This window comes from Myripristis murdjan, chromosome 9 (assembly GCF_902150065.1).
Source record: "Myripristis murdjan chromosome 9, fMyrMur1.1, whole genome shotgun sequence".
NCBI lineage: Eukaryota > Metazoa > Chordata > Actinopteri > Holocentriformes > Holocentridae > Myripristis > Myripristis murdjan.
In genome coordinates this window covers 5,089,715-5,114,035 of record NC_043988.1, presented here as the reverse complement: position 1 = coordinate 5,114,035, position 24,321 = coordinate 5,089,715, and the positions used below count along the sequence as shown (strand labels likewise).

Below are 24,321 nucleotides of genomic sequence, written 5' to 3'. Positions count from 1 at the left end.
ATCTCTCTCTATATATATGTCTCTATATATACTGTATGTGTGTGTGTGAGCATTTGTGAATGCATAGCTTTTATTTAACTATGTATTAACTGATTAATTATTCTATGTATACTTATAAGTGAAATGCTGAACCAAGTCTAACAGTCTCTTCCAGACATGCTTATATGTCTGTTCTGTACATACATATTCTATTCTATAAATATTTTGCAGATGTATTTCATAATGCATGTGGTCTGCGCAAACGTCCAAAGGTGAAAGGTCAACAGATATTCTATAGATATTATTTTGTATATTCGAGTTTTTATTACTTTTTTAGCTTATGCAAAGGTTTTTTTTTCTTTTTTCTTATATTCTTTGCATTGACCCAGTTTATTAATTTTGTTGCTTGTGTTGAAAAAGTGTTGAGAGGTAGATTTTGTGTAGTCTACTATTGTTCCTGTGTAATATCTGGACAACCTGCTGCTGGAACACAAGAATTTACCAGTTTGGGATCAATAAAGTAGATCCATCTATCCATCTATCTACTTTTCACCATAACAATTACTGTATTCACTGTTTCAAAAACTAACTTTCCCACCACAACCCAGATACTCTCGTTTCACAAAGTTGTCACTGACTCAGATTGATCTAGATAAGACGTGGATGAGAAATCCCAGGGGTTAAATATTTAAGCAATAATACTTTTGAAATTAATTATTTGTGGGTAATGTATTACTTTTTTAAATGATGAGCCTAACACTGTAGGTCACTTAGCACTGCAAAGTTGTAAAATAGTCTGTTATATAAAAGCCATTAGAACTAAAATATGAGAAAATCAAACAACAAAGCCATTAAGATTTGGACCATGTAAAAATCTATAGGTGGGACGAACACAATGAGCCTCCCACCAGCATGTTTTCCTCTTTGTTATGCACTTGGTTAAGCGTAGTTAGTGTCTGTTGTGTTTCTGGCCCCTGGGACATTGGGGGCCTGTACATCACCACGCTGGTCTGTCAGCAGTTAGCTCCAGAGGCGCATATCTCAAAATATATTTGGTAGACCATCAAAACATTCTGGGGAAAACATTGATGCTGCCTTGAGGAAGAAACATGTTGATTTTGGTGAACCCATGATCTTCCCTCTAGTGCCAAGTAGGCCAAGTTATCAGTCTCATAGCTAAACAACTGCACTATCTAGAGATGTGGAACCAAGTCCTGCTGGGAGTTTCTGAGCCGCTGAGCCGACTGAAATCAATAACAGTACGACAGTAATGGTAAGCATCTATCAGTGAGTAACCAGTAGTAATGGTGCACGTCCCTAGCAGGCTGCTTGTTTTTACCCACTGCGACCAATCTGTAATGTTACTCACCACACTGTTGTCGAAGGAGTGGGCTCTCATCAGTCCATATGCAGGGTAGTCAACCTTCTGAGTTAAACGAACGCCCTTCTGCAGTCTGTAACACCAATAAGAGAAGCTATATTAATCCAAATTTACCCCCTTAATCTCCTATCAACCCTCTTCCTTGCCTCAACAACTGTCCATGTAGCCCTGAACAGAGCATTAAGCCCCAGAGAGCTTTCAGTGCTTTTCAAACTTTTTTCAATAATGTACCTGCTCGAAAATATTTTTTCAACCAAGTACCCCCTGACCACAGCTTCTTTTCCACTTCCCTCTCCTTGTTTTCAGCTGTATCGCTGCTACGTTTCATTCCACATCCATTTTCTCGATTTTTCTCTTGGCCTCAAATATGGCCTAAAATATGGTTCATCAAACTTACATTTACATTTTTTTATGGTTTATAGTTTTATAGTTATTATAGCATAGGCTAATTATTTTAGAAACGGCCAGATTACAGCCAGGTAAGCATACAACCCAACACTTGCTTTAAGCAAGAACTGGCCCATAAACTTTTGTTTTTTCCCCTGGAGGAACCAGAGAGTTTCTTCTACTTGAGGCCATCCTTTTCAACATGTTCATGCATGTTGGTGATCAAAATCACTTCAGGTTGTCACAAATAATGAAAAGCCAATATCAGCCACATATCTCAGCACATGGAAATGTCAGTCTAACCTACCCGGGAGTGTGATGATGCTTACGGCAAAAACACCTTGAGTCTGAATCTCAGTAATACTGTAAAAACAGAGAAGCATAAAGTCTTACCTGACCCAACAGACCCCGGCGACAACCAAAGCCAGCGACCCGGTCATGATGAAGACGCTGCTCATGACTGAGAAGAAATACATACAGACCGTGAGGGGAAGAGGATATGGAGGAGACCTAAACATCTTAAAAGAAGACATGATTCCTAACTGAGGGCTTTGAAAACACAAATGAAGAGAAGGAGATGAAATGAAGGTGAGGATGAGCGCGAGGAAGAGCTTCTGGTGTCTCGGAGGTAACACGCTGAGGTAATGGAGTGCGCCAGCGACAGTCTATGAGGCCCCGGGGGGCCAACAGTGAAAGCAGCCTTGACGATTTTAATGAGGTGTGGCAGAACTAATGGACAGCAGCACAGAGTCCTCTCCGTTGCAATGCCACAGTGAACTTGAGGCTTGGTCTTGTGATTTTGAATCATGCAGTGCTAAAATCTGTTCAGATAGAGGAGCTCTTTTTACTGAAGTGATGGAACTGCTTCTTCATCTGTGGCTCCTTGGCATGAGGTTAGAAGTCATACAATCAGTTCCAAGCAACATGGACTAATTTTTATTTGTCATGGTCCTTCAGTATGAAGCAAGTCGCCTCACAGTGTGGTCAGAAACCCTGTGGCACAGACACTGAGCCTCGCTCACCAACTGTTAAGAACCAGGTTTAAGAACAAACAAATAAAACCCTCTTATGCTTCTCAAACAGGCCTGGATGCTGCAGAATCTTCTTGCAAAATGCACGAGTCTTACAGGTTTGTTTGCAGGTACATGTTATATAAAAATAAATATGGCATGTTTTACATAACCCAAGCTCAGGGAGTTTTCTTATTTTTTCCCAGTGAAGGTGTGCATTTTGAAAAGCACTGTACTTTATATCTGCATCTGCCAGTGGGCCTTCACAATAAGAGCAGGCATCATAATATGATAATTGCACTACAGGAGAGACTTGATTTTTCTCAGCAATCAGGAGGGAAAAAATTTGTGCGTATATCGACATCAGCATCGACAGTCAGCCAAAAGAGTTGGAACATATTGGCATATCAGATGTCAGCAAAAACTCCAATATCATGCATTCCTATTTTTGACTGGTGGTGACAGTACCTCAATAAACAGCTTGCAACAATACTTGAATCTGAATACATGTTATGTTGAATACAGGTGGGGACAAGACCGCAGACACTGATGTAAGTGAGGTGGACTGATCTTACTTTTCCTCTCTAATCCAAAGGCATAAACTCTGTTTATTCAACTGATCTCACACCAGAGAAACTTTGTGAAATGGACCCTGTAATGTCTTTTTGGCACTGCAAAATGTTAAAAGGTAGCATTCTTCATATTTTTTTTTGTAGAAAATCATAAAGAAATACACAGACAAAGTTAAAAGCAAGGGAGCTGATATCTCACAGTATGTTGCATTGATCTGAACATGAATCAAGTGTGATAAGCTTTCCATTACATGACAGTGAATGAAAAACAACAACAACTCCAGAACCGCAGTGCAGCAGTGACTTACTGATGAAGACGTGGTCGTTGGTGGGATAGGGGAGGATGACGGGGTCATGCAGCAGAGCGGGGGTGTGGTTGGTGGCGGTGGGCGGAGCTGTGCTGGTAGGCGGGGCGCTGTGATTGGTGGGCAGCTCTGGGGTCGACTCTCCGTGAGTGGGGGAAGGTACGTCAAGCTCCTTCATTTTGGGTTTAGGAACATCCTGAGCAAGTGGAGCTAAAGTGGGACGTGATGAAGTCAGATTGTGTTAGTGGCGTCACTGTCTGCCAGTACAAAGCTGTATGCAGTGAAGCAGCTGTGATAAAAATGTAACAGCTATTGATGTAAACAGAAACTTAACAACATTAATCTGCTTTTTTTTGGCCCTTAGAGGAGCCTGTCCTCACATAACACCAGGTGGATACCTCTTAGTACTAAGCACAGTATAATAGCAGTTGAAAATAGGTAAATTGAGCTTAGGTGGGAATTTCCTACATCTCAGGTTGCATCACTTTTCTATCCATATAAAAACGGCACTTCAGATTACTATTGATCTCACTGAATGAGAGTGATAACAGTCTTTGATGTGGCTTCTAAAAAAAAAAAAAAAAATTGCCATTTAGTCAAAATTTTAAATTTAGTAATCTTTATTTCCTGTCAGTAGAGGTGAGATATTCCTCTTCTTTCAACAAACGACAATATCTTCAAATACAGGAGCTCACACCACTAATATGAAGATGAAGTCACACAACATTTGTTTCATTTACTTGAAAGCAAGTAAAATCTTGAGTCATCTCATATGACAGGCAGCTATACTGTATATATTTTGTTTGCTTATTTTAAGGAAAACAAGGTTCTAAGACTCAGAACGAGACTTCACGCAGTACCTGGCAGTCTGGACTCGGTCTCCCGCTGCTCACTGATGATAGTGGAGAGGAAGTCGATCTCCTCGTCCAGTTCTGGGTAAGTGCTTATCTTACCTGGAGGGACACAACATCAGTCACTTCCTTGTAAACAATGCCAATTTACTCAAGCTGTGTAAAAATATTTTTTTCAAAAATACATACATTATTTAAAAGAAATAATTGCCTCAAGTTCAACATTTCAGAGACTGTCCAGAAAAAAAAGCATTGTAAAAAATATCATGGAAGACATACTAGTACTTGTAGTACTACTAAGTGGCATTATCCAAAGTGACTGGACTGAACATTCAGTGATAAAAAGTGCTGTGTCTCTTCCCTTATATGGCTTGCAGATCCACACATTTTAGGAGAGATTTTTACCTCAACATGGCTCAGGTTGTCTGAGTTATTTCTGGAGCAAATATCAAGTGAGCACCCACATATTCTGCTGTGTGAAATGTGTGGGTGGCATATGCAGTGTCATATTTTGTGTTCACTTTAGCAGACTCCCACACAAAACTGACAGATTCAGCCACGTATCATTCACCGTTATGCAAAATCTAGCTTCAGACTTGATGGAAGTTTCTGTTTTCCCCACGAATGAGACAATGCTTGCTGAACATAGTGCACGTGCTGAAGTGTTACGAGCATGCAGCCTGCATGCGCCCACCACTGTGTCTGCTGAAATGTTAGCATGGCCCTTATTATGCAGTCACCCAACCACTGAACTTTGATGTTGGATTTTCAGAGCCCACTGGGGAGTCTAAGTGAAATTTTGGGTTGTTGCCCATATGGTGGCATTTGCTGCTCCATACAAGTGTAATAGATCCTCCAAGTTTCGACTTGTTTCAGCATCACTACACAGCAGCTCCCCTCTGCTGTATGTTTGTGAATTGATAATGAATCCCAAACTACAGGGTGATGTTGTGCATCCTTCAAAACATTTTTTCAGCTTTGGGTCGCCGCTCTAAATCGTGCTGTTAGGTGGGCCAGCCACATTTCATTCATTCGTATGGAGTAACAAATACCATGTGGAATGAATGCACAATATGGATAAGAACCAAAACTTTCACTTAGATTAATTTACTTAATCACTTAGATTAATTTACCCCAAAGACACACACACACACACACACACACACACACAATTATGAATAATTATAGATCCCAGGAAGAATAGCTGCTGCTTGCAAAAGGTAATTGGGGATCTAAATAAAACAAACAAACAAACAAACAAACAAACAAACACACACACACACACACACACACACACACACACACACACTTACAGCCTAACTGAGTGCTATATACTGATATGTAAATCAAATGATTTTTTTGAGCAGCAAAAAGCTCCTTGCCTTGGCTGCAACACTGTAATCAATGTAATGCTGAGGTGTGAGCATGGAGCACACAAAGACCTAGCAGGAACACATGGATGATCCTGGTGTCCATGTCCTCAGCTCTAGACAGTCAAGTTGACCTACAGGAGCATCCCCTGAAAACCTGCCCCTCAAAATGACTATCCTTCCTCCCACACACACACACACACACAAATCATCAGCGTGAGCCAGACAAATCAATATCTGTGGCACTGCTGCTGACTGGGGGGAAATTAGAGTCACTTGCACTTCACTCTCATTTGGGAATGTTGCTGAGGGTCAAGTTGGCTGAAGAAAGACAAGTGCAGCGCTGCCCTCATGTGGCACAAAATATGAACGCAGCCTCTCGACTGGGGCTGAAATCCCCATGTGGTGCAGTGCAGGGCGTCGCACGAGCTGGAAGGTTTGTGCAGGAAGTCGCAAAGGCATGAGAACGCCCAGCGAGAGAGTGATGCAGTGTGTGGACGCGTGTGTGTGTAGGCGTTTGGGTGTGTGCATGTTTTGGTAGAACAATGTGCAGGGAGCGTGGCAAAAAGTGCGTCTGTGTGTGTGTGGAGTACATTATTTCATAATGAGTGGGTAGATAAATGTGTGTGTGTGTGTGTGCAGGGGGCCGTGTGAAGATGCATACTATATGTGTAGTATCTATTTGAACTGAACGCATGTGGTGTGTGTGTAGGCATAATGTTAGAGTAAGTGGGTGAATGGATGAGGTATAGTGTGTACACACATGCATGCACGTGTGCACGTGTGTGTGTGTGTGTGTGTGTGTGAGTGATGCAGTGTGTGGGTGGATGGGTCAGCGCTCTGCTGTCATGCCGGGTTGCTCTGTGTGTGGGTGGAAGGCAACAAGGAGAGAGAGAAATAGAGAGAGAGAGAGTGAGAGAGAGAGGGAGAGAGAGAGAAGGCTCCCTTGAAGTCATGAATGAAATGTATCACCACGGTAACAGGGAGGAGAGCAAGGATGAGAGGATGGGAAGGCAGAGGAAAGGCAGTAATCTCCAGCTAATTGGCCCCAAACAGATTCCCTGAGCCTTCTGGAAATCATGAGCCAGATTGACAGATGTATTCTTCAGATGAATCTTAAGAGGCTTAAAAATCATATGAGGCTCTCAGAGGGCCAGAGTCATTTGAGGAGTCATTTTGACTTATTAGTTAAAGTTAAGGATAGGGTTAAGGTTAAGGTTAGGCATACGTTGGTTATGGCTAAGATCAGGGAAAGGCTGTAAAAACAAGATCGCTCTGAGCTCTTTAAGTGTGCTATTCCTAAATATTTTCTTAGTAACAGTCTCTCTTCTTATGGATTTCTCTCCCACTTATGAACTTCCACTGAAACAACAAGAACAAATTTCAATTTCAATTGAAATGCTGAGGTTTTAGTCTACAAATCCATTATGTTGCATCCATCCAACTTCTGGTTTACTAACATAATAAATAATAAAGACTAGCTGCTGTCAAAAGTTGTGAGTGTATTTTCAACAGAAATGAGATTTCCCCCTGTTGGGATCTACACCAAACAAAGCTTTACAATAAATAGTTAAGGGTAAGAAAACATCTTAAAAGTTTAAACTATGAAATAATTGTCTAATAAAACTAGACACTTCCCTTTTCATTGTGGGAAGATAAGTGAAGGTTTGGGGAAAAAACTTATTATTATTCTATTAATATTATTTAAATTATTATATAATAAATTACCATTTCTTTGGAAAGTTAAGAGAGAAAAAAAATCTTTCCATAAGAAGATTTCATGAATCCGGTCCTACACGCTCACATGCTGAACAGAACCTCAGGCCTTACTGGTCATGTGACTTCATATAGGACATGTATATAGAAATCTGTTAAATTTTGTTCCAGAAAATCCTAACAGAATGATTTGGGTTTTTCAAGGCAGACACCAAAGCTGGTGTTTTGGGTGTTTTTGGAGTTAATCAGATGATAGTAACTGCTGCTTTGAGTCAGTCAGTCAGTCAGATGGATGGCCAGGAGGGTAAGCCCTGCTTGGCAGAGCCCCCGGTCTTCCTGTCTGGGCCGTGGAGGGAGTGCCTGGTTGATGGGTGCTGTAGTCAAGTCTCTCTGAGTCACTGCTCAGTGTCTGGAAGTTGGCTACGGCATGAGCAGAGGCCAAGAATTATGTCAAGATTCTGAGCTCGGAGCCACGGCTGGGGCTCTGCATGTTTCATCTGGTTGGATTTATGATTTTGGGGGGGCTATCAGAATGACACATAATCAATAAAGTCTGTCAGAATACAAATCTGCATGACTGGAAAAACTGGACTGAATTTTAAACTTCTTAAACTGCACTAAAGGCTTACTACGCTATTTTCAACTGTACTGAAGACCTGTTTAAGCCATGACTTCAAGATAAGAATATTTAGGACACCTTAAAACTTTTTCAGGGCCAAAAGACCCACTTGACGTGGCTTACTGGAGGGTAATTATTGATAATTTTATGATGAAGCTGATATATTCATGCCAAAAACACATTTAGTATATTTAGGGTTCCACTCAAATTTGAGTGAAAAAGCCTCTGGAGCAATATGTAGGCCATGGAGACCCAGAATGATGCTAAAACAATCTATATCATATCCATCACATCAGAGGCGGAAAACACTGGATGGACCAGATCCGCTGCCCAGTAAAGCACTAATATTGTCATGAAACATCTGCAAACTGATCCTATATCAGTCTGTATCATCACTATTCTCATGTCGGACTTGTCAGCTCAGAGTTTCTCCAGAGCAGCGTCTTGTTTTGTGAACAAGGCGGCTCTGTCCCGTGATTTGTCCCACATCCACCAGCAGCTCATTAACACTCATTAGCTGAGAGGACAGGAAGGCATGGCCATTAGTGTCGAGTGCTGTCTTCCTCACACACCACACACTGGGCTAATGGGACGTCATACATGGAAGCTGGGAGCAGCATCATGCCCCCTGGGAAACGCAGGAGTCATGATGATAAAATACATGACTCATATACAGCGGCAACACACATTAAGCCACAGTAATGCAATTGCACAAAATATTTTGTGCGTAGTCTGTGGGTATACTTGATTGCTGAGGTGACTGCTGTCCCATTACCCTTGAGTCACAGAAATGTGACTCAAAAGTGTTCTGTCTCACAGGGCTCCCTGTCCTCTAACCTCGCTCTCTGGGCAGTAGCTCTGCTCCAATCACACACAAACACTTGCTCACTGAAATTTGGCATGCACGTAGGCAATCATCAAGAAAAGATAATCTGCTCTTCCATGGCTCATGACTGACCTTTCACAAAATCTTGCAGTGTCATATGAATCCATTTGGAAGTTATGCAGCTTGCCCTGATGGGACATCCGCTGTCACACCCCATTTTGGTCAGTCTGTGTAATCAGCTTTTGCCCCATGACTGAGCTTTCCACAAAGTTTTACCATGTTACCTGAATCTGTGCAGAAGTTGTATGCTTTTTTTGTGATTGGCGACGATGACCCCCTTTTGACCAATCAAGTTAATCAGCTCTTTTTGCCCCACAGGGCCTGATGAATATTATGGTCTACTGAAATTATATCAGAGATTACATTAGCCTATTTCTAGTATTTCTTATTTCACCATTTTAATTCTAATTAATTCTTGACCCTATTTTAGTCTAAATCTGTAGTAGTGAGGCCTGTTTAAGACTGTGTGTCTGTATCTTGGCAAACCATACTGCTGTTTACATGGTAACGGTAACCAGGAAGAGGGTGATGTGAAACTGGTGCTGGGCAGAGCATCCCACTTTAATGCATTATGTACCAGTCTAACCCAAGTGGGGACTCACCATGGTGAGGAACATGTCTCCTCTTAATTACACAGCGGCCGTGAGAGTTCTCCACCAGGGGGCGCAGGCAGGGGCCGCAGTGCGAGCTACCAGGCTGGCAGAAGTGGCGTCCTGCCCGGGCACAGTCCAGACTTCGCGGGCATGAATGAGATCCTGTGGAGAAAGCATAATTAATTTTTTTTTTTTTTAAATCCAGCTTCAGTCCCATATTCTTAATCCTTAAAATGTAATTTTTAATTTTTCTTTCACACAACTGAATGCAGCACAGAATGCTTCATAAACAAGAAAACATAAGATGGCAAAACATGATAAAAGCAAATAAAACATTCAACTGAATTTAATAGAAAAGTATATAAAATCAAAAAACCCACAGATAAATGAATGGGTATATAAAAGTATATGAAATGAGAGGAAGTATATGAACAGATGAAAATGTGCATCAGGCAGGCTATATCAATATGCTCAACGTGAATATCACAGCAATAAAAGATGAAGGTTACATAAAAGCCAGGCTAAAAGATATGTTTTGAGTTTCCGTTGAAAAGAATCCAGTTTATCTGTTGCCTTCAGATCCTGCAGGAGCAGACACTGACAAGGACAAACGGTAAGAAGGCCTGTTCCACATCTGTCCAGTCCAAACACTGATTTTGTTGATATAAAGAGGACACCGACAGGCGTATGAACTCCTCCTCTGTATCCAATTTAAAAAATAACTTGTGCAAGATTTGCCATAAGGCATTTTCTGACACTAATTAAATCCAAACAATCGTAACACAGGCGGACAGCTGAAAAATCTTGCAGCTAACTATTTTTCCTTCACGTTGTCCTCTAAGAGGACACTGAATTGATTACTAGTGTATATTTCAGTATTATGCATTATTCTCAAGCAGGATTTTTATGCCTAATGTTGATCCTATTTTGATTCCAGCATTATATCTTGACATATTAATAGGCTGGGTGATGGGTGCTTGTGCATGCCAAAGGTAGATTTTTTTTTTTGTTGTTGTTGTTTTTCGATTTATCTGAAGGTACCCATCTACCCATGTGTATCTATAGCAATCCACTTGGTAAATGCTGGCTTTACGTGTGAAACATGTTCAACAACATGAAGCAATGAACAAGGGATTTTTTTTGGCCTACATTTTATTCTGAAACCATTCACTTCAACAGTCTGAAATTTCATTTTCCAAGTGACGTAAAAATTATAACAACATCCTCAAAACTGATCACAAAAAGTGTATTTTTTTAAGGTTAAAGTTGACAGCAAAATGTTCACAAGGTGTCCTGATGAAAACACTCGCCTAGAAAACGGCCCTGTAAGATTGGAACAGATGAGGCTGCAGAGTCTGGCCTCGTCGTGACTGTCTACGTGATATTGTTTTGGTGCTGCGAGGTCACGGCTGCCTGTCCGGTGTGATATATAGTGGTGTAAGTGGGGGAAAGGACTCTCCTGGGAGGGTTTATGGGTTAGCAGGTGAAAGCTAGGATAAGGCAACCTTCACACGTGGAGGCTTCCGGCTCCAGCAGCTGGATGAAGAGTTTCCTTCCACTATGTATCTAAATTGCTTAGAAGTCATTAAACTAATCATTAAACATTTTAAATGTAGTATCATTAAAATCAGAGGATCCAGCCTGTGTGTCGTCATTATAAACACTGTGTCACTTTATATGTTCATGGCCTCGCTGCATTAAATCATATATAAATACATATTATACAAATCTGCCTGTACATAACCCTTTAATTAATGTATGCCATGAATTTAGATGTCTGTCTGTCTAAAAAAGGATGAGTTTTTCCTCCATTACATCCCTAATGCTAATGGACAATCACATGCAGTAATGCCAGATCACCGTTCACCACTCATGAAGAATGTTGGGTGCTGGTTGTTGGGTTGTTGTGATTGCTGTGTTAATGAACTAATTTGAACATCATTCACATGCACATGCTTCCTCCACTGGGAGTATTTCCTGCAATTGTTGCTTTCAGATTACACAGCAGCTGTACACTTTTTTTCTTGACTGGTAGGTGTAATAGCTGAACTCCAGTGTGCCTTCACATTAAGGATAAAGAGAAAGTCGACATTTGAAGTGCTGCACTCCTCCTGCCAAGTCTCTGCGAGCGCTCCAAACGCCATAGGGAAAATTAAACCAAGCTATCGATATTAACCCCTTTCACTTGCTTGTCAGAATCACTCTCATCTCTGCAACCAAAACCTAGACACGGGTTGCCATGACGACTGCCATGGCGACTGCCATGGCAACCGAGAAGGTGTGACATCATCAGGGAGTGAGTCACTGCACAAATGCATAAGTCAAGGATGGAAGGTTTCTCTCAGACTGCTGTATCAAAATGAAAAAGGCAGCGACGGGGAAAGGCGAGGAAACAATGAGACGAATACATGGGAAAAATGATAAAGGACGGCAGCCACTGACATGTCCATTCCCTCTAAGAGATTAGTTTTCAGTAATAATGAGTTGCAATGCTAAGCACTCAGCAGACCTAAAGCTTAGACTGCTATAGAGCAATGGGGTACAGTCACTCGTCAGCCTGGGTTTAGCACAAAGTCTGTATCTGGCTACCATTTTGGATTTTGATTGCCTCCCTGATAGAACATGAAAGGAGACGCTCTTTATGAACAGAGCTGGGCCAAGTGCCAAACACCATCTCATCTGCAGAGTGCACAGCTCGCCAACATTCAGTATGACCCTGCATCAATAACAATTTGCAAACCTATTTTCTTAACCGGCCTAGTTTTCAAAAATGGTACAGTTGAAATGGAAACAAGCATTTTTCCAAAAAGGAATTTTCATTTTACTTTTTTATTTTAATCTATTTCATTTCATTGGCTACATGCTGTTGAAAAGCACAGCTCAAGCAGCTACAGTACAGTTCATTCATATGCACGATGGCCTGTCCTTGGAGGCTGCCAGGTCAGTCTACAACATCGGCTGCAAATCTATGCAAAGCTTTACAACCCAGCAACAGGGAGGTGAACACACTGGTATAATACAGCCTAGTGTTTCTCTAAACCACAATGTAGACCAGACCAGATCAGATCTAGTGGTTGTGAGACGAAGCTCTGTGTGACTTGCCTGTCAAGACCAAATTCAAAAGCCACCAATGGAGCAGCAACATAAAATACATGGGTCTCTGCTTTCTTGCTTTCTAGTTCATGGGTTACTCAGCCTTATTGAGCCTAATCAAAGGGACTGTTCAGACCTGGCATTGACATTGATCCTGGGTGATTCATTCACAAGCCAACAGTGCTAAATACAGGACTGAATGCACTCAAAGCAATTTGAAGATGCAATGAGGACTGATCACAAAAGCAATGCAATGAAAGGGCTGTTAAGTCAACTGCATCGTCTCTGTAAGCGGGTGTATGTATTCATTTCCATGAAAAGAGAAAGTGAGAAAACCTCCATCTACTGCAAAGAGATGGTATCTCAGCCATAACACTGTCAAGACGGACCCTGAGTTCGAGATTTGTAAGATACACCTCTGCAAGAACCTTTTCATCAAATTCCAAGAAGCCAGTAACTGCAACACCCTACAATGAGATGAGAGCATTGTCAACCTAACTGTGTTAACCTGTGCCAAACCCAGCAACTCAATGCTTTGCAAACAAACCTGATCAAATTCTAGAGATTAATTTGCAAGAGCATTCTCAGGACATCCATCACAGTCTGGTCTGGTCTGGGCCACGTCAAAGCAAGACTGTGGTGAGTCATTCCAGTGGCTGAGAAGGTAGTCGGCTGCTCTCTATCAAACACCATGCAGTCGGACATGGAAGATATTCCCAGTACCACCCACAACTGCAAATTCCAAGAAATCACCCTCCTCCAAGAAAAACTCCCTGTTAATGTGTGCAAGAACACTAACACGTACTATTCAGGCTCTCTGTCAACCTAGATGCATTTTGCACAAATAACTGAATTTTTCTCAGTGACTTCATAAACATTCAAATGCTGGTACCCATGCCTTTAAATGTAACTGGCTGCATGGCAGTACTGTCAAGGCAATTTTTGAAAATACATTTGAAGAGTACATGTTACTTGTAGTTCTGTCAGCAGTGCCAGTGTTCAGTATGTCTCAGAACAGCACAGAGACAAGCTCACTTGCCGGTAAATTCAGTTTCCTAGCAACCCTTTGTCCGATTTAATCAAATAAAAGGAAACTTGGTGTTTTTACTCTCTGTTTTCTCTTTTATTCCAGCTCAAGGCTGTATCGAGTGACATGTGTCACTAAGGGTTCTGGATCACAAGAATGATATTCTTCTAAGGGTTGAAAGCCTCTGAAACAACATTTGGCCCATCATGAGGGATTAAAACTCTCCACTGGAACCCAGACTAATCCTCAGTGGTCAGTGCTGTGGTTTGAGTGTTCATCATGTCAGCAGTGGACAACATCACCTGACTCATAGCCAATATTTAATTAATGGTCATATAATCAGTATAATCATAGTTTGAATGCAAGACTGTTTCCCAGATTTGGTTGGGATTCAGTATGATGCTTGTAGCTGCGTGGTATTCTGACTGCCAGCAATGCCTGATCAGTCTCTGCTGTCAGTACCTTGCTTTTCTTTGATGCCTTTCATCATGGTGACAAAAGCCTGGTCTATGACATAATGATTGCTGGAGATGCTGAAAAGGAGTAGCTGAAGCCTGAAGGTCAGCAGAAGACACTTATACCTTTCTCTAGGTCAGGATGTGCCCATTAAAGCCTAAAAGCTGAAAGAAAAACATCTTTAAATCTTTGAATCTCATTATTCCATCCATATATGGTTTCAATTCAAGAACTGCAGCCAGTAACTCTGGCTGCAAATAGATGGCTCAGAGTAAATTCAGACTTAGAAATAGAGTTCTCATTGCCAGAGCAATTGCCAGAATATGCCTATAAATGGAAATCATGGCAGTCTATTGTATCTGACTCACTCATAATTTTTTAATAGCAGGGTGCTGGGTGACAGTGAGTGGTTACGATGAAGTATGGTTTAATGAATCATCAGGGCTACAGTATGCTGTCTTGGTACATAAATATATTAAGAGCAGTTAAGCAGATAAGTGCTACATTGAGTTATGACACACTATTGTTTTGTCACTGCTCATAATGTTTGCAGTGTTACTGATAAATTAATTTTTGTGGAGTCTCAATCAGGCTACGGTTCCTGATCCACTGGTGGGTCCCCGTGTTGTGGCAGGTGGGCTGTGGGATGACTCCATCAATGCATTCTTCTCTCAAACAATGACAGAAATGTATCATGCAGTGTATGAAGCCATAACTTCTACACCCATCAGCTGCCCTAAAACAGAAGTGACTATGATGCCCTGTGACAATGATGATACCTGGAGGATAGACATCATTCTTATCTACCTTAGAGCACAGACACATTTTGTAAAACCAAGAGCAGCTGATGTGTTGCCTAATGACAATGATAAAATTTATACAGCAAACAAAACAAAAAACAATTACATAGAAAGTACAGTGAATGTGTAAGCTTTGTTTATTGCCATGACCATGGGAAATGTAAGGCCTGAAAAAGTTGGTATGTCCAACAAATAATAAATTGGCTCATTGGCTCTTGGGTTGGTAGCGGATACAGTTATCCAGAAATACGGTAGGCCTGCCAGTTGGTACTAGTAATACTGTATAAAAACTAGTACCATAAGGTTTCTTGAAATTTGGCATTAACATGGTATCAGTTCTTGACCTCACATGAAAACGTTTGGGCACCCCTACATTTACCAATTCTTTTAGATTTCTATGCTCTTCTGAGGTGGAGTGACATTTAGCAGTGCCATCTGCGGGCAAGAAGTCAGGAGGATTCCATTATCACCATCATCAAGAGTTCCATCATGCAGCAGTGTTGACATTCAGTGATTAGAGATTGAAATGTCAGACAGTGAGGTAGCTCTGATGCACTGTTTTCTCAGAAGCATGACACTTTCCTACTTTCGTACAGGTGCAATCAAACCATTTGGTTGAAAGCCAATTCTGGGAATTATTCTGGGAGATATAGTGACTCAAATCATGAGTAATACTTCAAACTGAAAGCAACATTGGTTTACAAGACTTAGAAGAACAAATGATCTCAGCTGAGGAGATATACAGTGGTGTGAAAAAGTGTTTGCCCCCTCCCTGATTTCTTATTTTTTTGCATGTTTGTCACACTTAAATGTTTCAGCTCATCTCAGCATCGCCTAGAGGCTTATAGCTGACCTCACGGGGCGAGGGAGGATCACTGTTAATGGGTGTGACAGGCGGAGAGTGAGAGAGAGAGAGAGAGAGAGAGAGAGAGAGAGAGAGAGAGAGAGAGAGAGAGAGACTGCACCTCTCAACAGACGTGAACTGGTAATATCTGTTGTGTTACTGACACTGTTCATCTTCCAAACACTCAGGACAAATGAAGCTTGCCAATAAAACTATTTTTTCAGCATGAGCTTTGGTGGATTTTTTTTTTTTTACTCTTTTTGGTGTGGGTTATATTTCACAATTTCTGGTGGGTTTTTTTTTGTAATTTTTTTAGTCGTTTTCTGGTCATTTTCTTGGAACATTTGACTAATTTCTTGCTACTTCTTCGACATTTCTTGCTAATTTGCTCATCATGTAAAGTTGCTTAGGTTTTTAAACATTAAAGGATGCATTCAGATGCCTTTCACAAGCATTTAAACACAAGAAATTGGATCCAACATCACTGATCTGATGTTTAAATATGTAATTTTAGTAGTTATAAATATAGTGTTCTTGTAATTAAAAAAAAAATAGCATTTTTCACAGTGTTTTGTTTTTTGTATTTTTCAGGTAAATGTTTTATGCTAATGTTCTTGCAATTTTTAGTTGATTTACTTATCACCTTTTTTGTTTTTAAAAGAAATCAACTGGATTTGTGCATGTCCCTAAAGGTTAAACCATTTTACTGAGAGAGGAAAAATGTCCTGAAATGAAAATGTGATAATGCTGAAATGGTGCTATTTGTGAAGTTTGCAGGCAGAGCAGCTGCAGGAGAGGAGGCTTGGCCAAGCAGGATAACCACCCTTGTTGTAATGATCCATCATAGCCTATGCCAACCAAATCGGAGGAAAACAGGAAGAAGGTGGGGAGACATGGAGAGAAAAAAAATAAAGGGCGTGAATCAGCTGTCCCTCACTGCACTTCTAAACTGCTCCTTTAAAAAGCTGCAAGCAGCAAAGAGCCCAAATATCAAAGTGACATGCTTTAAGGGATTTAGAGTAATCCTGCTCATGGCATGACGTTAGGAACATCAAGGCTAAGCTCACATATACACACCACAACTGCAGTGCCAAAAATAAATAAATAAATACAATAAAATAAAAGCTGCATATTCACATGTTACTGTCTAGAAACATGTCTATGGATATTCTCATTTATCCAGGTCATCGTTCTCTTTGGGCAAAAATGAATCGTAGGCAACTGGACTTGTATTAGTCTTAGGAAGACGTTTCGCCTCTTATCCAAGGGGCTTCATCAGTTCATGCGCATCGGTCTTTCTAGTCCGCACTAGTCTGACAAAGGACTAGAAACAAGTGGCAACTCCTTAGAATAAGGTGCATGACTCACTTGGTTCAAGAAAATCCAACACTGGCCTGTGGCAGATGTGTATCGCTTCCATATTTTTGGCTCAATATAAAATTGGCTGGTCACCTGGCTAACCCTAACCCTAACCCTAACCCTTAAAGGAGAGTCTGGAGAGTTAGTGAGGAGCCTTGCTTTTTTTTTTTTTTATACCCAGCTCCTTGACAAGATCACACACAGCCACATTTGCAGGCATCCATCAACATATATTCCATTTATGTCCACACAACCAAGCCCGTTGCCTGGAAAACCTCATTATCGAGCTGCTGCGTGCAACTGGGCTGCAAACACAGAGGAAAGCCTGGCTGCACACACGCATCCTGTAAGATACTGAGGAAATAAATAAATCTAAAAAGTCATTTCACGGCTTCTGTTGAAAACTGCGGTTTAAATAGATTTGCTAAACAAGTGCTTAGAGGATTTTCTACCTAAATAAACATGCATTTAAAATTGTGTGTGAGTGTGGGATTGCGCTCAGCATTTGCTCAGATTAAAAGACATGAGCCAGGTCCTCTAACATGTGGTTTGATTTGGAGGGATTTGTGGACCAGGAGTTCTGCACAGCAACAAACAACTGCAGCCCGTTCTAATTTGGAAATTGCGGGATTTCACTCATTTGATTCAAACTGTCACACCATTAAGAATTAGCATCTCGCTCAAAAGACAAGCAACTATTTTAACTGGTTGTTGAAATGATGCTTCCTAAAGTTTGTGCAGGTCACTTTTTCCTGTGTTCTTGTGCAGTCGAACATGCACCGCTGCCATGCACACTTGCTTCCTCTCCCCAAAAAACTCTGCATTCCCTACCCTAGCTACAGTAATTTAGTCAAGCATACTGCGGTGTGCAGAGGGCAGGAGCGATTTGGATGAGGTGCTGAATCTCAGGTGGGTGTTCTGTTTGTGTTCAAATTTTTGACTAAAGTCTGTCCATTCTAAAAAAGTGGCCTACACAAACTTTAACAGTCACATACTGTCAAAGGTATTTAGTGTGTGTAAAGTAAAAGCTGTGAAAATGTGATGTCGCTCACTACTGGCATTCCTCTTGCTGACCCACAGCAAGATGCAACCCTCGAGCTTTACAAGCTGTTTATATAAAGTATCGAATTCGAGGACTGAATCGCTATCTATCGAAAGTGGATAACCAACAGCTGTAAAATTTGCATGACTCCACCCCTTCAGCACCTACCTCTTCCCAAAATCTATTCCCAAGCCGCCTCGTGGGTTCATCTGCATTCAGACCATCCAGCATTTCCCTTCAGTGTATTAAACTGTTGTGGACCGACAGTTTACCTTCCACTGCTGCAGTTATGCGTTGTTATCACCCTTATTATTATTGGTATGAACGTTGTAGCATCTTTACTGCCTTTCTGCACTGCCAGGCTGCCACTCCTCCCTGCTGCCACACACACACACACCTGTCCCAATGTGCGGTCCATGTACAGATTATACACATGGTCAGAATCGATCCCTTGCATTAACTTTGGTTCTGTCAGAGGGCAACTTTGTCTCAAGGTGTGAAAACACAAGTGAAACCTAAAATTCCACAATTTGCTCTAAGCTGCCAGGTGTTGATAACGGTGTTTTACTTAACAGGAACAGGAAGCAGATACTGTTTAAATCTGGCATATTTCTGCTGTAATAAGTAGGCAACCAATTTCCAGTGAACACGACACACTGGATGGTGACTCCTGCCTGGCACCAGAAACTGACCTGTGTGTGGGAGGGACAGAGAAAGGCCCTCAGAATAGGAGAGTTAAAACAAATAGACATTTTTTAAATTTCATTTCATTGTTTAATGAGCTGGTAAACTAAAATGTTTTTTTATTGTCATCACTGGGTGTAGAAATCATCCTGAAACTGTGAGAGTCTGAAGTCCTCTCCATGCAGAGAGAGGCAGTTTCAATGCAAGACTAGATTTTCACTAGAGCTGCAGACCCTAAAACTCTTATTATTATTTTGATATATTACAGTTCATAACTTGCAGGAATTACCAGATCTTTGTGGATGATGAAGGTACTACTCAATAACAATACTAAATGAGAAAATCCCAATTTTTAACTGGGTTCACCATCCCTTCATAGACAAGCATAAATGGTACATACGTATACTCACTAGTATTATTACACAAGATAGTGATTTGATTGGACAAGAGGCATTCCATATGTTTTGATATTCAGTACAACAGTTTTTATATATAGAATATAATATATAGATTTTACTGTTCTCTATCACTCCACTTTACAAATGCTTTGTAATAACCTTTGTTTACATTAACTGCTGTGGCCTATATTGTAACTAACTTTGCACAAAGATAGACTCATCACAACACTGGAGTTCAATTAGGAATGGTCATCAGAAAAGACAAGGGAAATAGAAGGAAGGAAGCCCGGTTACTGCTGCTTCTTGTGTTTTTTTGCCCTCACCGTTGACTGTAAGGCAGCGCTGCCTAACAGACAGCTTTCTGGGCAACAAAGCACTGAGAGCAGATACCGCAGTGGAAACCCCCAGGCGAGCCAGGTTGTAGTTACAAAATGTTTATGTTCGATACAGCTTAAGCTTGAATTCTGACAGAAGTACTTGTGTTGGTGGAGCTGAAAATTGATTAAATAAACATCTCATAATGTGTTGTCACTTATTAGAAATGTTATTAGAAATGTTATTAAAAAACAATATCACAGTCGAGGTCGTGCTGTAATGCTGCATATCAGCACGGCTCTGATTCGTTTTATATGCCTTAAACATGTGTGCTGCAAGACATTACAACTGTAGCAATCAGAAAAAAAAACGCAATATTCAAATGAACTGAGACAGAAATCAAAGTTGCAAATGATGGAAACTCAAAAACAAGTTGGACATGCAAAACTACCACCCCTCTGATACATTGGTTACATAAACACACCATTGGCAAATGTACTGGCTTTGAATTTAGGGCACATGTTGGGCTCGGCTGCTCTAATCTGAGCCTTAAATACCCATTAAAAAAAAAAAAAAAAAAAAAAAACAGAAATAATTCCCTGTCTTGACCTGGCAGCCTTTCTCCACAGCTGCCATCTAGCTGGAGTGAAAGAAAAGAATGAGGATGACAAGGGCAGCGCATCAACCAGCTGAGACCAAAAGGGCAACCAAAACACTGAGAGCACAGTCCGGATGTGGGGCTATTGTACCTCTGCACAGAGGAAGAAGAGAGGAAGTCAAGTCAAGTCAAATCATTTTCATTTATACAGCCCAATATCACAAATTACAAATTTGTCTCAGGGGGCTTTCCAGGAACATAACATCCTCTGTCCTTAGACCCTCACATCGGAAGAGGAACAACTCCCTAAAAAGGGGGAAATTCTTCAATCTAGATTCATGAAGTTTGAAGATTCATCCAGTCAGTTTATTGCTAACAGCAAGGCAAACCTTTCTTCTACTAAATATTACCTGAGGAGGTATACAGGTATGCAAACGGGTACTTCAGCTCTGTTTCCTACACACTGTGATAAATCAGAACCACATCTTTTTTATCAGTCTTCATTTAACACCTCAAGCCAATGACAACAAAAAATTACACACTTTTTACTGACTTCAGTTGTTGAGGTGAGGCTTAAATTGTAAATATAGGACTTAATGGCTCTGACTGCAATGAAGACTTTTGATAGGTGGACCTTTTTTTAAAATCTTGCTGAGCTGAGGAAAAAATGTGATGCTATAGCAGAGAGAGGGCTGAGGCTAACAGTGGAGTGCTCTAACTCTCTAGCAACAGCGGCCTCCTTCACACAACGCTGCCTCTAATCAGGTTATGTGTGGTTTTATAGCCTTAGTGGAAGCCTGCTTTCTGTTCATTGGGGACCAGAGCCAAGCCAGAGGCCCGAACCTCTGCCTGTCAAGCCTAAAGAGAAGGCTGAGAATTTTAAAAAGCTTATCCTGGCTATGACTACTCAAGGCACTTCTTAAAGGGATAAACTGTCCCATTAAAGACGGTCCTGTTGGTCAAATACAATTTAAGAACACAGAACCCAAAATGATCCATGGGAGGACTGTCAGCTTCAGTTGGCCGCAAATCATTTCGGATGACTCGCAGCCACTTGAGATCACTTCGGAGATCACTTTGATGGCCTACAATCACTCAACACGGTGTAGGCTTAAGTGTTACCAACAATCCAGCAGTCACTCTAGCCGAGGGATTTCTTGTCAAGGGTATCAGGGCTGCAGGGTGAGAGGACCATCAGGTTTACAAGCTGCATCAGCAAGTTCATTGGGTTTTGGTTGGTTGGTTCAGAGACAAAGTAGTTCCATCCGTTAGCAGGTAAGAGGGCTGGCAAAGAGTGTCCATGATAAATACTGAACAAACGTGGGTAGTTGTAGTTGTGTCCTTCAAAACATTTTTTTTTTCAGCTCTGCTCACAATCATGCTGTTTGCCGCCAGATCCATTTCATCTGTTCCGGTGAAGCGCTCGTTCTTGTGACAGGGAAGGAGGTGATGGGCCAGCCTTGGATGATCTATTACACACGGTCAAAAGTATCCCTTCTCCGGTCCTCTTGGAATGTGGCAAACTCGCCTCCTCCTCGGCCTTGGCTAGCGGTCACATCATAATCTCAATCTGGATCTGAAACTTCTAATTCATTGTTGTTTTCATCCTTAAAATAACTGCTGAACTCTGCTTCAGTGTTGCTCCCTTCACTCAGGTAATTCGACATTGTCAAAGTCTGAAGCTAAACTATACAAACTTTTTAGTCGCCCACTCAGAGGCTAAGAGCACTAAAAGAAAGAAAAAAAACATAAAATGCATTCCATTATGCATTTCACCCTCCCCACATATTTCAGTGACATGTCTTGAAAACATTTACATAATCTAGAACGCACTCTGGCCTTGAAGCTTAAAGGGGGAGGCACGCAAAAATACATCAGGTCCGCAAGTCAGCCCCCCGAAAAGAAAACTGGCTTCTGCTTACTCAGGTGACACCAGCGATTGTCTGACCAATGACAATTTGAGTCAGACGAGAGCAAATGGACCAGCCGACCTGAAGACGACAGTCCACCAGTATATCCTTATCAGTTTATCAGTGTATCCTGGATGCCCTCTGGCATGGACGGCAGCTTTAAGATCAGCGCTGTTGTCCTTGGGACAGAACTGCTGCTGAATAAAAATGTTTGCAATTTTACTGCATTTAACCAAGTTAATCTGACTGACATTGTAGATCCATATTTCTAATGGAGGACAAGTCAAGAAACCAGGATCGGAATAAGAATTTACATAAAACCAAAAACACCCGGGGACGTAGTGAAGGATCACACTCTCTGAATTCAGTTTAGCCAACTGTTTATTTGCCAGTTACACGACGCCTCTATAGCTTCAGTATGGGAACAAAGACCACACTTCATCCTGTAATGCAATTACCAAGTGTGTCTAACCCTCTTTACAACTGATCTCAGCCACTAGCTCTAGTGAAGAGAAACTCACCCTCAACACCATCAAACAGGACAAACACGACCAGAAATGTCCTTTTTGGCAATGGGAAACTCACTGTGCAGTTAAATATGTCTCAAAATCATGTGAATCTTTCCTTTAAGGGGCAGAAAAAGCACAACAATGCTTTCTGAAAATAGCTTTGTTTATGTTGGTGACTGTCTGACTATGATCACCAACTGGAGGTCTTAGCTTAGCTTTAGTTTATCACCATGTAGGTGAATACAGCAATGTCAATTTTAAAAAAATCAATCAATACAATCAAAACAATCCAATTTACATAAAAAGGTAAATGCAATGTCCAAATTAGCTATGCAAGCTCTCAGAAGGCAGTAATCCAATAGCTAACCCTCCACAAATATTATGTAACTCTTGGCTAGAGAAATCACAGATGACACTCCAGATGAAGCTCTCCAGCCACACAAACATACATACAGGCTCAGAAAGGCATATATATGCTAACAAACACTCACACACACACACACACACACATACACAGATACAGGCCTCGCGTGTGATGGCATCAGTGTTTGTGCAGCACGGTGAAGGGCACAGGGATGAAAAGAATTAATCAGGGTGAGTGTGAAGCATCATGATAAGAGCAGCACTCCAATAACACAGCAGATAGGACAGAGGCCAGGGGAGCCGAGGATGATGGGAGATGGGCCACGATAACACACTGGTTTTCCAAGGGCTGAGGTCTGACCAGCGCTGAGGCTCCGAGCCCAAAAGTGAGTCTGACTGACGTGAAAAACGACGCTGGGGCTCATTAGAGTCTGCTGATGTATCAGGCTGACATCGATCTTTTACTAAATATCACATCAGCCAGAGCCGTCTGCCCCCCGCCGCACCACACCTCCATAACAACCTGACATGAAGTTGGATTTTCTTTTCACGTTTTCTTCACTCTTTAATTGTTCAGCAATGTTTTTTGTACATTAATTCTTCATTTATCCACTGTATCTCTACATACATCTCACAAATCCATGTCTCCATAACGTGTCACCAGTTAATAAAACCCCCAAATGCTTACACTCTATTTTATTAATTTATTGTTGACAATGATTAGTATTTCTTTAATGTGTTTGTTAGACTGCATTTGTCTTTTGATGTATCTATTAGGTCCTGTTTGCTCCATGTTGGATTATGTTACAATCTGCCGCTGTATCGACTTAATTTCTTAGGGTTCCATAAATTTTCCTCTAATTTCAAAGTAGTAATGTATCTCAGTGTCTCCTCGGCTCACCCTGCAGTCAAAGGACATACCAGTGATTCTGCATGTTTAGCCTATCTACAAAATGTATGTACTTCGTGATTCTGCTAGTCTTTTCCCAAAACAAGCAGTCACATTTTACAACTCTGGCATCATTTTTCCTCCTTGTTATCCAGCCGTTGGTTTCCGTTCATTCCACTACAATATGAAAATGAACTTTCAGAGACTTCAAACTTTTTTCACTCCAGTATTCCATCACTGTAATAAAGTCGTCCACATGAGTTTCCCTAAAAGCAGCAGCACTGCTGTGTTCTGATGCAGAGCTGCCCCTGGCCAAATTGGAGCCATAAGCAAATTTTGTTATGTGGCCGCCCTGGTGTGCGCTC

The 24,321-nt window shown here is 41.2% G+C and overlaps 1 protein-coding gene across 1 annotated transcript in view; it reads right to left on the bottom strand.

The window, feature by feature from the left end:
* npdc1b (neural proliferation, differentiation and control, 1b) overlaps window positions 1–24,321 on the bottom strand; it is a 32,522-nt gene that overhangs the window by 4,933 nt on the left and 3,268 nt on the right. The window contains exons 2-6 of the mRNA XM_030059918.1: window positions 9,679–9,831; window positions 4,495–4,587; window positions 3,638–3,844; window positions 2,141–2,207; window positions 1,349–1,433 (exon numbers count right to left, since the gene is read on the bottom strand). Coding sequence (XP_029915778.1) covers window positions 1,349–1,433; window positions 2,141–2,207; window positions 3,638–3,844; window positions 4,495–4,587; window positions 9,679–9,831 — 605 coding nt within the window. The remainder of the gene's footprint in view (window positions 1–1,348; window positions 1,434–2,140; window positions 2,208–3,637; window positions 3,845–4,494; window positions 4,588–9,678; window positions 9,832–24,321) is intronic.